This window comes from Sturnus vulgaris, chromosome 19 (assembly GCF_052056855.1).
Source record: "Sturnus vulgaris isolate bStuVul1 chromosome 19, bStuVul1.hap1, whole genome shotgun sequence".
Classification (NCBI taxonomy): domain Eukaryota; kingdom Metazoa; phylum Chordata; class Aves; order Passeriformes; family Sturnidae; genus Sturnus; species Sturnus vulgaris.
In genome coordinates, this window is record NC_142261.1 from 10478827 (window position 1) to 10489681 (window position 10855).

The window sequence follows — 10855 nt, forward strand, 5'->3', positions numbered from 1 at the left end:
AAATCCCAGGTTTACAAAGAAAATTTCAATGTAGAGATTTCTTCACTTTTGTGGCAAGAAAATGGAAGTTGTTTTTTTGCTAATAATGTTTATTTTATGTTTTGGTATTAACTAGGAGCCCCAGGAAAAAATCTCTGTTCATACAATGATAGGTTGTGCAACACAGAGTAAAAAAAAAACCATCTCACGAAAAGTGCTTACAGTCTAACGTCCATCTGGGAGAGGAATCTCATGAGATGCCTTATCCATTACCCTGTTTTCTTCAGCACCTCCTCTGCCCCAGCTATCATCTCCTGTATTTGTTTGTTCTGCCTTTCCCTGCAGTTCTGTCCTGAAGGAAACTGTACTTACATATTCTTGATTAACTAGTAGGACTCTAATGTATCTCAGGCTTTAATGTTTCTCATTAACAGCATGTATCTCACCCACACTGACATTTCCTGCAGTCGTCATCACAATTGTTCCTTCAGCAAACCATTTCTTAATAAATGCAGAGAAATTTGCCTGCAGCTACCAAACACAACCACCTCCTCAGAGATTCATGGGCGTTTCTGAAGTTCAGTGGAAGCATTTGGAAGATTGTTAAATGGTTCCATTCTGTCAGCACAAAACTGTCCAGTACTCAAAGAGCTACTGCAAATGCTGCAGATACTGAACAGAGTTCTGGAAATTAATTCCTTACTTTGGCCTCAAGACCACTCAAAACTTCTTCATGTTTCTAGCACACAAGTAAAGTTGTGAACTGTATCTCTAATTAGAATGCTAAAACCCGGGAGTCAGGAGTTATTCCTGAGATATTCTAGAGTGACAAAAGTGTTACATTATGCAGTTTCAGTATTTCTGGGGGCAGTATATTCTTTTGAGGTTGCCTTAGAGTTTCCAAAAGCAAAGAGTTGCTTGCAGTTACGCTGCTTTTGCGCTGCATGACTCTGAGCAGGAAACTATGCTGTATGAATATGCAAAATGTTTACATTTCAAGTGAGGTGAATGACTGCTCTTGAGGTGGGTTTTTGAAAAAATTCTACAAGGAAATAGGAGTCCTACCAGCCAGTATTTGAAAACCTCTTTTAAGTCTTCCTGTGCTGTTTGCTGTAGACATGGTTCAGTCCTGTTATTAACAGATCACTGAAGTGTGGAAGACTCAACGACAGTGTTCTATCTGCTGACAAGAGTGTAAGCAGAAAGTGCCCCAGGGAGAGTGAAACTAAGCAAACAGAGCACTGAGGAGCTACCAAAACATCTTGCTTAATTTAAACAAAAAAAAAAAAAACCAACCAAAACAAAACCAACCCAACCAACCAACCAAACAACCCCCAAACCAAACACAAACAAAAAAAGGCAAGAGTTGCAAAAATAGCAAGGTCTGCAAAAGATGGTATAAAAGTCTAATAGATTTGGTTCACTAAAGGAACAAAGTTTTCAGCTGACTTGATCCTACCTGGTAAATATGGGACAGAGCTTTCTATCAGAGGTCACTTAGTGTGACTTGAAAAAACACATCTGAAAACAGACAAGTCAACAGGATAGGTGATCAAGTGCCATTCACAAGCTGTGGAACTCCTTCCTTGGACATGGGTGGGCTTCACTCTCAGTAAAGGGCATATTACTGAAACAGCTGCCCCAGATAATATCCCAGTATTCTTTCAGTAATATCACGTACTATTGAAAGGGCTGTTCCCAACAAAAGCATGTTCCAAAGAGAAACAAAGTCTGTTGCAGAGATTATTGGATAACTCAGTATCTATATGATCTAGGCTGGGGCAAGTAATAAAATGGGTTTTGGGGCCCACATATCAACTACAGAAGGGTGTTTGACAGAAGCTGGTGGACATTTTAGAATGCCTTGGAGGAAGTTTTTTACCCAGGATCACTCCATGATGCCACACAGAATCACAGAATTAGATTGGAAAAGACTTCTGAGATCATCGAGTCCAATTGGTGACCGGACACCACCATGTCTACCAGACCACGGCACTCAATGTCATGTCCAGTCTTTCCTTAAACACCTCCAGGACAGTGACACCACTACCTCCCTGGGCAGCAATCACCCTTTCTTTGAAGAAATTCCTCCTAAATGTCCAACCTAAACCTTCCGTGGCGCAGCAGACCAGTAGCACGGGAGTCAGGACTGGAAGCTTTCCATACACAGCTCAAATCTACGTGACCATCCCAAACCATGCGCCCTGTGCTCCCGATACCTCCCCGCATCCCGCCGGTCGCCATGGGAACGGACGCGGCGCGGGGCATCCCGGGCCGCAAGACAACGCTGCAGTAAAACCCTGCCGGGTGCCGCGCCGCAGCCAATGGGCGTTCGGGGACAGACAGCGCTGGCCAATGGGCGCCCGGGAGGCGGTGCCGGTGGCCAAGGGGGGCGGCCGGCGCTCAGGGGGCGGGGCAGAGGCGCTGCGAGGCGCGCACGGACCAGAGCGCAGCGCCCTCAGCTCTGCAGCGCGCCAGTCCCGCAGCGCTCGAACGGTGAGCGACGGGGCGCGGGCGGCCCCCAGAGAGAGACTCGGCCATCCCGGTACCGGCACCCCGCGTGTCCCGGCGGCTTCCCCGGCCGCCGCCTCCGGTTTTCCCGTATTTCCAGCAGCTGCCAGCGGCACGCTGTAGCCAGGCGGGGCTCCGAGCACTTGGCCGTGCGTGCCGGGCTTTCTTCACCTTCCTCGGGGGAGGGAAGAGCCGTCGGGCCGGGCGATGGAGCGGCCGCGCTCTCTGGCGGAGCTGCCGGGCTGGAGCGGGGCTGGGCAGGGCCGGGAGGGCGGCGGTGCTCGTGTGGCTCCCGGCCGGAGAGCGGGCGCTGAACGTGAGCCGGCGTTGGAGCCGCCGCTGCTCGGGCTGTGCCCGGGGCCGTGCCCGTGCCCGGCCGGGGCTCCCCGGCCACGGCGGGGACACCGCGCGGCGCCCGAGAGCGCGCTGGGAATGGCGATACCTGTGGGGCTGCTTGGCAGCAGATGCTTCTGCAACTTTGAATTTCCTTCTTTTTTTTCTCCCGGCAGGTAATCATGAGTGATCGAAAGGCAGTGATCAAAAATGCGGACATGTCAGAAGAGATGCAGCAAGACTCGGTGGAGTGTGCAACTCAAGCCTTGGAGAAATACAACATTGAGAAGGACATCGCTGCTCACATAAAGAAGGTAGATGTTGGGTCGTAATGTGCTCATGAAAAATCAATTGGGAAGAACGCTGCTAGGCAAGCAGCTCTAGAGAAACGAGTTATAGAGGCACTAGATAATCCAGTCAGACTTTCTCTCTTTCTGTTCCTTTCCACACCCTTTATGTGGACCTTGCTAGGTCCTTCTGCTTTTCTCTTATGCCTTACACCTTTTCTGCCACTGTCTCATTATCCAGCTGAGCAGAGAGTGGCACCTGACTGTCCCTGTGACTGATGAGCTGGTACAAGACACGGGCTCTGTGCAGCCTATTTAAAGAGTGGTGGTTTGCAGACCATGTAATAAGTGGGTTTGGTTTTTTTTCTTTCCCACCACATTTAAGACAAGCTGTTCATGCTAATGCTGAACAGATGGTTCATAGCTTACTGTTCATCACATTTTCTCTCTTGACTCCTACTGGGAACCTGACTGAGCTGCAAGGAGCTAAAGGGTTTGGTTGAGCAGAACAGAAACTTCCATGTCCTCACAAGAATCTCTTCAGCTGACAGCTGTTAGGTGCTGCAGTAAAATCCACTGACTGCATGGGTTTGTTTGCTGTAGACCTTACACAGGAGTTTATTTGTAGCAGGCTCCTGCCAGCAGCGTGTCACATCATCATCTCATGACCAGGTGTCAGGGATGTGGCAGAGAATTTTCCATCAAGTGTCCTTTCAGCATCCTTATTGCGAAAAATAGCTGATGAAATCAAAATACCATTTTCGTTGGAGATTCAGAACAAGCAGACAAATTCTTAGAAGTTATTGGCTGAGATCATGGCATGACTTTAGGGGAAAAGTAATCTCCCCAAACATATGTTTTAAGCTTATTCCTGCTCTGCTTCAAAACACCTTTTTTTTTTTCTATGACTAAGCAGCAGATGAGTTATAAAGTGACAGATGATCCTTGTGCTTAAGAGCACATGCTGCTCCTTAATTGCCTTCTTCCAAAAGTGATACTTGTTAACAAGTGACAAATCATTGCCAAAAAAAACTCCCCAACTGTTAGACAATATTAGTATAATTACCATGAAAACGCTGACTTTCTAATTCTCTATTCTGTAGGAATTTGACAAGAAATACAATCCCACGTGGCACTGCATTGTGGGAAGGAACTTTGGCAGCTACGTGACTCATGAGACCAAGCACTTCATCTACTTCTACCTCGGCCAAGTTGCTATTCTTCTTTTCAAGTCTGGTTAGAACCATGGACTGTTACTGAAACTTGCACCTGGGTACAGGACTGCACACTGATTCCCACCTTCAGCCTTCCTGAGGAAACACATCTTGATCTTCAGGTGTTTTGTTGTATTGTTAATGGTCAGGGATTTTGCTGTAGCTGCTAGTATTTTCATTGTGGCTATATAGAAAAGCAAAAATGTCTTCCTTGTATTTATTTTCCTTCAGAAGATGGCTTCTTTGCTAATAAAACCGTTGGAACAAGTTTATCCCTTTGCCCTCTTGCACTACCCTCTTTATTGCCGTGTGAATGAAGGATGAATATTCCCACCTCTTTTCCCACACCCCAAATCCATCCTTTTTTAGGAAACCTTCTTACAAGATTGATTTAAGTGGAAAAAAGTTGCCGCAGAGCCCTTTTATTTCATAAGCTTTCCATGCCTTTGAAAGAAGTAAGGGAGTCATGGGAAAAAATCTTTAAACTTCACCTGACAAAGATAGTAACACCTTAATAAAAGTCCACAGTTACTTCATAAATCCAAGTTACTTCTCACAAGTATAATATCCTCTTTAAAGCTTAGTAAAAAGGCATCTTATTTGGAGATTAATCAGTCTATTATTATCCACACCCACTGCCAACTTGCTTCACTTGTTAGCATTGCTCAGTTTTGGTCATATCCTTTACACTTGAAGGGAAATGCAAGTGTAAGAAACACCACTGAGGTGACTCCACAGGTTTCTTGGTGGGGAGAGGCAACTTGTATTCTTCTGAGTCTGGCTGCTGAGCAAGCATCTGCTCCACCAGTTCTTAGAACTCCTCCTGATACCGTGAAAATTCCACAGCTTTCATATCCCTCATGAAAATTACACTTTTGGTGTTTTGTTACGGACTCACAGTTTGAAACCTGAGTGAATGGCAACAATGCCAAAGTTTAAATTCTCATAATCCACTTTGAAAAAGCCTGCATCTTCTATCATTGCCTTCAGCTCCTCCTGAAAAATAAGTGCTATAATTATTAACAACCTGGAGGCCTGTAAACCAGCTGGCCACAAGATTGTGCTGGAATTGTGTTTTGTGTGTTGGTGAATTTGGGGAAACCCTGCCTTACCTGAGGGGGGAACTGTCGGATGCTCTCCACAAGATATTGGTAAGACCTCCAGTCACCAGCAATAACCTCACCCAGAACAGGGATAACCTGGAAACTGTAGAGATCATAGAGCCTGCACAGAAAGATGGTAAATACAGATTAATAGAAACAAATTTAAACCCTCTCCAACACAAGCTGGTCTCTGTGCCACTATGCTATGCAGTCTGTAGATGACTTTAAAAGTGCACCAAGATGTTGTCTCCAACGTCTCCACCTCTTATTCTGTCTGAGTACAAACAAGAGAACCTTGTGCCATGGCATAATGCATCACCATGCTCCTACCTGGAAAGAAGAGGGTTGCTGACGTGACTAAATTCAAGGCAGAGAAATCTTCCTCCTGGCTTCAGCACACGATAGGCCTCTTGAAGTGCCTGAGACAAAGCAGATGTGATAAGTTTGCTTCTGTAGAACAGCACCTGCCTATTCTCATGCCATGTGATATTATCATGCAAGTCTGATGAACTGAGGGGAATGAAGAGTATCCTGATTGGCAATCTCAAATATTTACTGTAGAGAAGCATCCCAAGACAAGTTAAAAAAAAAACCCCAAATGTGCCACAAACCCAAACCACAAATACTCCTGCTGTAACATAAATAGATTTTTACAAGGCTTTGTGTCAAAACTGTGATGTCGGGTTTGCAGTTCTCTTTTCTTTCCCTGTTTGCAGTTGATGAAAGTTTGCTGGCAGAGCTCTTGTAATTACAGACCAAACACAAAAGGGAGGAGGTGACTCAGCTACAAAAAACTGAAAATCAAAAACGGGCATGATAATTGTTTTTTAAATCAAAAGAAAAGATTTTACTGTGAGGCACACCCAAAGGTTCAAAGAAGGAATGATACTGATGAGGATTTCGGATGAGCAATGTGTAAGAACAGGAAGGAAAGAGAAAGAAGAAAATCTTTGGCTTTCCAGAACCTCTGAAGGTTGTACATCTGCTTGATTTCAACTGTCCTATTCCTATGGGATAAAATACAAACACTACACAGGAGCTCTGCAGAAGTATTGGCAGCTTGGCTGTGTTTGGTATCAGGTCTCCAGGGAGCTCTGCTACCAGACTGCTGTATGCATGAAGGCAAAGAGCCTGTGCTTTGGAAGGCTGCAGACAAAGCACCAGGAAAAGCCATGCACATTAAGTTCAAAGGCATATGGTTCAAGGTGGTTTGGATCCAAATGCCTCACCTTCCACAGGGCTCTGCCAGTGTTGTAACAGACTCCTCCAAAACAGACAACTAGTGCAATACAATCCAGACAGGTGTCACCACCACCACAGCCAGTGCTTCTCAAAGGACAGAGACAGTTTAGAACAAAGAGTACTACTTATTCTAATTAAAATCATACTTGTTTTTTTTTACAGGGAGCTCTGCCACCAGCCAGTGTGAAGACACTCAGCAGAAGTGGGCTGAACAACAGCAGTGGGGGCAGCAGCCTCCTCCCCACTCTGGTAGTTCTGTTGGCTCAGGCAGGGAAACAGAAGGGGACAGGAAGAATTGGACACACTGTTGGTGGGATCAGGTGCTGCAGGAAGATTTGAGATAGGCAGACTGACTGCCCTGTGCATGTGTAGATCCAGCCATGCCATAGGTCAGAAGAAGGTGGGGAATGACTGCAGCATCCAGCCCTTTGCCTTAGGAAGAGACTGTGGGGCTTGCCAAGCTGGAAGGATTGGGTGCAACTGGTATAAATCTATCTTTTTATGACAAAGGTGGGGCATTTAATTGCATTTTCCATTCAAAGAAATTACATATTACATACCACTTATTTTCAATGTTTCAAGAGTAGACTAGGATCTTCCTTTATCCAAAGGAGCTCCTACTTTGCTTCTTTTGTAGAATAAAAAGTCATAAGGACCCCATGTCAGGATATAGTATAGTAACTTACCAAATCAATACGAGTTACATTTCGGATTCCAAAGGCAATTGTGTAAACATCAAACTTATCATCATCAAAGGGCAACTCTTCAGCATTGCCAAGTACCCAAGACAAGCCTGCAGTGAAAGACAAGCCACAGGACTGAACTCAGACTGCTCCAGAAAGGCTAGAACTTACCCATTCTAGAAGGAATTCATTATTTTTAAAGTGATATTGAAAACAAATGTTTCCATTTTGCAGTTTTGCTGCAGGAAAGACATCTTGGCCTATACTCATGAATCTTTCAAGACAGAGTAGTTAATTTTGCAGATCAGTCAAAACACTGTTCTGCACATACACATAATGTGTATGTCCCACAAAGATTTTACCCAGAACTTGCATCATAGTGGAAAGCACTGTTGGCTGCTATTTCTTCGTGGCCAAGTTGTAAAAAGAGAATCTCTGCTCGAAAGTGTAGCTACAGACAATTACTAACATCTTGCCATGCAGCAATCACCAAAATGTTTAACACATTTTGCTAGAAAGCTTCCACAGGTTGAGGATCCTGAAAAGCTACACTCTCTCCACCAGGACTATCAGTATGTGATGCAGTTGCAGCTGTGCTGCTTCCTAGTCCCCAAAGGATCAAGACCATGTCTATCTGTGAGGATAGACATGTGGAGCTCCATGTTATTGACAAGCAGACAAAATGCAGAATCACTGACTATGTAACCCATGCTCCTTTTCCCCATGCACAGCTCCCACTCTTGGTGAATGTCCACAGAGAAACAGTGAAAAAACCTCTGCCCCTTACAATTTTTTGCTATCAGGAATGTTAGTGCCACTGTACAATGCATTATGTACCTTCAGAGTAGCCAAGATGCTGTGCTTTCTGCTTCCCAACTTTTAACATTTCTCTGTTGATGTCACAGACCACCACTTGGGAATCCCCTAGTGAGTTAAATTCATCTTTCTGGTAACTCTCAAAAATTTCCTGCCATGACAAATTCTGATGGTGCTTGAGCTTCCTCTGGAGCTGGCGTTTTCGTACAGAGCGAACATAATTAATGAATCGAAAGGCGATGTCACCTGCAGTTGTTTTAAAGGAAAGATACACATTTTGGAATCTTTTCTGACTTCAAGAAGTTGAAACATAAGGCTTTGAACATCCAGCAGACTTACTTTCTCTTTTTCACATACATTTATAAAAATACCCCCTCAGACACACTGTACAGCCACAAAAAGTTTGTACATCTATACAGACAAAAAGGGAACTTATTAAAATCAGAAAGTCCATGATATTCTGCAAATTCACAGTTTTCCATAACATATCATGGCAGGACTAACACTTTCAGACCCTTAAAGCAAGATATTACAAAACACAAAGATATTAGTTCTCAACCGACCCTTCTCTGGGAAGGTGAAGTAGATGCTTCACCAGTTTTAAAGACAGGGAGGTAAGGGTGAAAAAAAAAAAAACCCAGCGGGCAATGTAATTTTGAGCAGACTCAAACAGCTGAAAAACAGTGTGGCATTGTCATGTGGAACTCACCAAAATTATTTACCTGTTCCCCCAGCAACATCAAGGAGGACTGTTCCTGGGCAAGGGTTCATTTTATGCACGAAGATATCTTTCCACACCCGATGAATTCCTAGAGTCATTGAATCATTCATTACATCGTATTTCTTGGCCACATTTTCAAAGACCTGATAAACTGCAAAGAAAGGACATGGCAATGAGATACAATTTACTTCCAAATGCTTAAGTCTAAGTAAAACGTGTCCTTCATTGCCCTGTGGAAGTCTGTCACTGTGTGGAGCTGAAAGATACCACATGGAACTCATTACAAAAAATATTGAATGTTACTGAGCCTGTTGCCTGACAAAGGTCTCTGGAGAAACATAGCCTTCCCAAGTGATACCGAGACTCCCGGTAATGCCTCAAACAAGGGCCCAGCCCCAGACACGTCCCCAGCACTCTGGAGAGCCACCACCGGCTGCCCGGGAGCCCAGCTCGGCTCCGGGCCCAGCCCGCCCTCTCCCGCCGCTCTCACTTCTCTCCCTCCTCTCCTCCTCCGTCACGGTCTGGAAGCCGAAGTGCATCTCCGGCCCCGCGGCCAAGCCGCGGCGCGCCCGCAGAGCGCCGGCGGGCCGGGACAGCAGCGCCCGGCAGCGGCACCAGCACAGCCGCACTGCCGCCATCTTCGGCAGCGGCGGGGCGGGGGCAGCGGCGGGGCGGGGGCGGTGCTCCGCGGGAGTCTGCTCCCACCGGGACGGGCCCGGGAACCGCGCTCCGCGGGAGTCTGCTCCCACCGGGAACGGGCCCGGGAGCCGCGCTCCGCCCGGAGCCTGCTCCCACCGGGGACGGGCCCGGGAACCGCGCTCCGCCCGGAGCCTGCTCCCACCGGGGACGGGCCCAGGAACCGCGCTCCGCCCGGAGTCTGCTCCCACCGGGGACGGGCCCGGGAGCCTCGCGTTCTCCGCAGCCCAATGGGACCCCGCTTCAGCCGGACACGGTCACGGAACTCCCCCCGCTGCCACCGCTGCTCCGCGGTGCAACGGAAGCTGTGCTGGGAGGACAAACATGATGGGGAAAAAAAACCCCCAAAACCCAAACCCAACACAACCCTCATGTGTACTTGAGAAATTTTGCAAATAGTTTTCTTCAACTTTTCTTTATTTTAACTTTATTTAGTATTCTTTAGATTTCTAATTTTGTAGTTTCCTTCACTTAAAGTGAAGCCTCGTGGGGAACAGGAGGGAGGGTTTGTGGGTTTTGATGAATTGCAAGGAGCAGTGAAAGGTGCTTTGATTCCAGTCAGGAGCATAAGGACACATTAGAAACCGGTTTTTTTAATCTTTCCCCCACCCCCCCCAAAACCTGCCCTGCTTATCACATTATTTGAATCATCCAGGAGTTCTGCCAGCTTTGTAGATACAAAGAAGTAACTTAACCCATTCTCAGGAGAGATGACATCATGCTGTTAAAACCAGCCCAGGGACTGCATTCCCAGAGCATGAGCTGGGCTCCCTCACCCAGGATCTTCCTGCCATATTGGGACTTTTAGCACCATCATCAGACCACACCGTGATTTTCTCCTTTTTTTCTCATATATTTTTAAACTCCATGTTCTTTGCAGCAGAATGTCCTTCAAAGCATCATACTTGGTTTTGTTGGGTATTTTTCTCAGCCTCAGCTATAGTGACAGATGATCTTTGCCTACCAGAGCAGTGCCTGGGAGGGTCCCTCTCACGCTGTAGTCATGGACACTGCACAGACACCAGTGACCAGCCGCATTCACAGACTCACACAACGAGTCAGGGAAGGGACCACTGTGGCTCATATGGTTCAACGCTCCAGCAGGGTCATCCCGGAGCACATGGCACAGGATTGTGTCCAAATAGTTCTGGAATATCTCCACTGAGGTAGACTCCACCACCCCTGTGAGCAACCTGTTTCAGTGCACAGTGAAGTTGTTCTTCATGCTCAGATGGAACTTCCTGTGCATCACTTTCTGCCCGTTGTCTAC

At 46.4% G+C, this 10855-nt stretch overlaps 2 protein-coding genes across 5 annotated transcripts; one reads left to right on the top strand and one right to left on the bottom strand.

Annotated features, from left to right (window-relative positions):
- The first annotated feature begins 2371 nt into the window (after positions 1-2371).
- On the top strand, positions 2372-4596 carry LOC106864773 (dynein light chain 1, cytoplasmic). Of its 3 annotated transcripts, none has more exons than XM_088175909.1 (3): positions 2372-2475; positions 3000-3137; positions 4214-4596. In XM_088175909.1, exons 2-3 carry the CDS (start codon positions 3006-3008, stop codon positions 4349-4351), a joined length of 270 nt encoding a protein of 89 aa, XP_088032035.1. In that variant the 5' UTR covers positions 2372-2475; positions 3000-3005; the 3' UTR covers positions 4352-4596. The 3 variants fall into 3 exon arrangements, with proteins under 3 accessions (XP_088032035.1, XP_088032037.1, XP_088032036.1); XM_088175911.1 differs by having other exon boundaries at positions 2397-2524; XM_088175910.1 differs by having other exon boundaries at positions 2430-2639.
- A 118-nt stretch (positions 4597-4714) lies between these two features.
- COQ5 (coenzyme Q5, methyltransferase) lies at positions 4715-10471 on the bottom strand. 2 transcript variants are annotated; one of them, XM_088175908.1, is made up of 7 exons: positions 10281-10471; positions 8891-9040; positions 8190-8414; positions 7356-7462; positions 5758-5846; positions 5437-5548; positions 4715-5320 (listed from the first exon to the last, which is right to left on the bottom strand). In XM_088175908.1, exons 1-7 carry the CDS (start codon positions 10342-10344, stop codon positions 5219-5221), a joined length of 849 nt encoding a protein of 282 aa, XP_088032034.1. In that variant the 5' UTR covers positions 10345-10471; the 3' UTR covers positions 4715-5218. The 2 variants fall into 2 exon arrangements, with proteins under 2 accessions (XP_088032034.1, XP_014750111.2); XM_014894625.2 differs by lacking the exon at positions 10281-10471 and adding an exon at positions 9380-9562.
- Between the last annotated feature and the right edge of the window lie 384 nt (positions 10472-10855).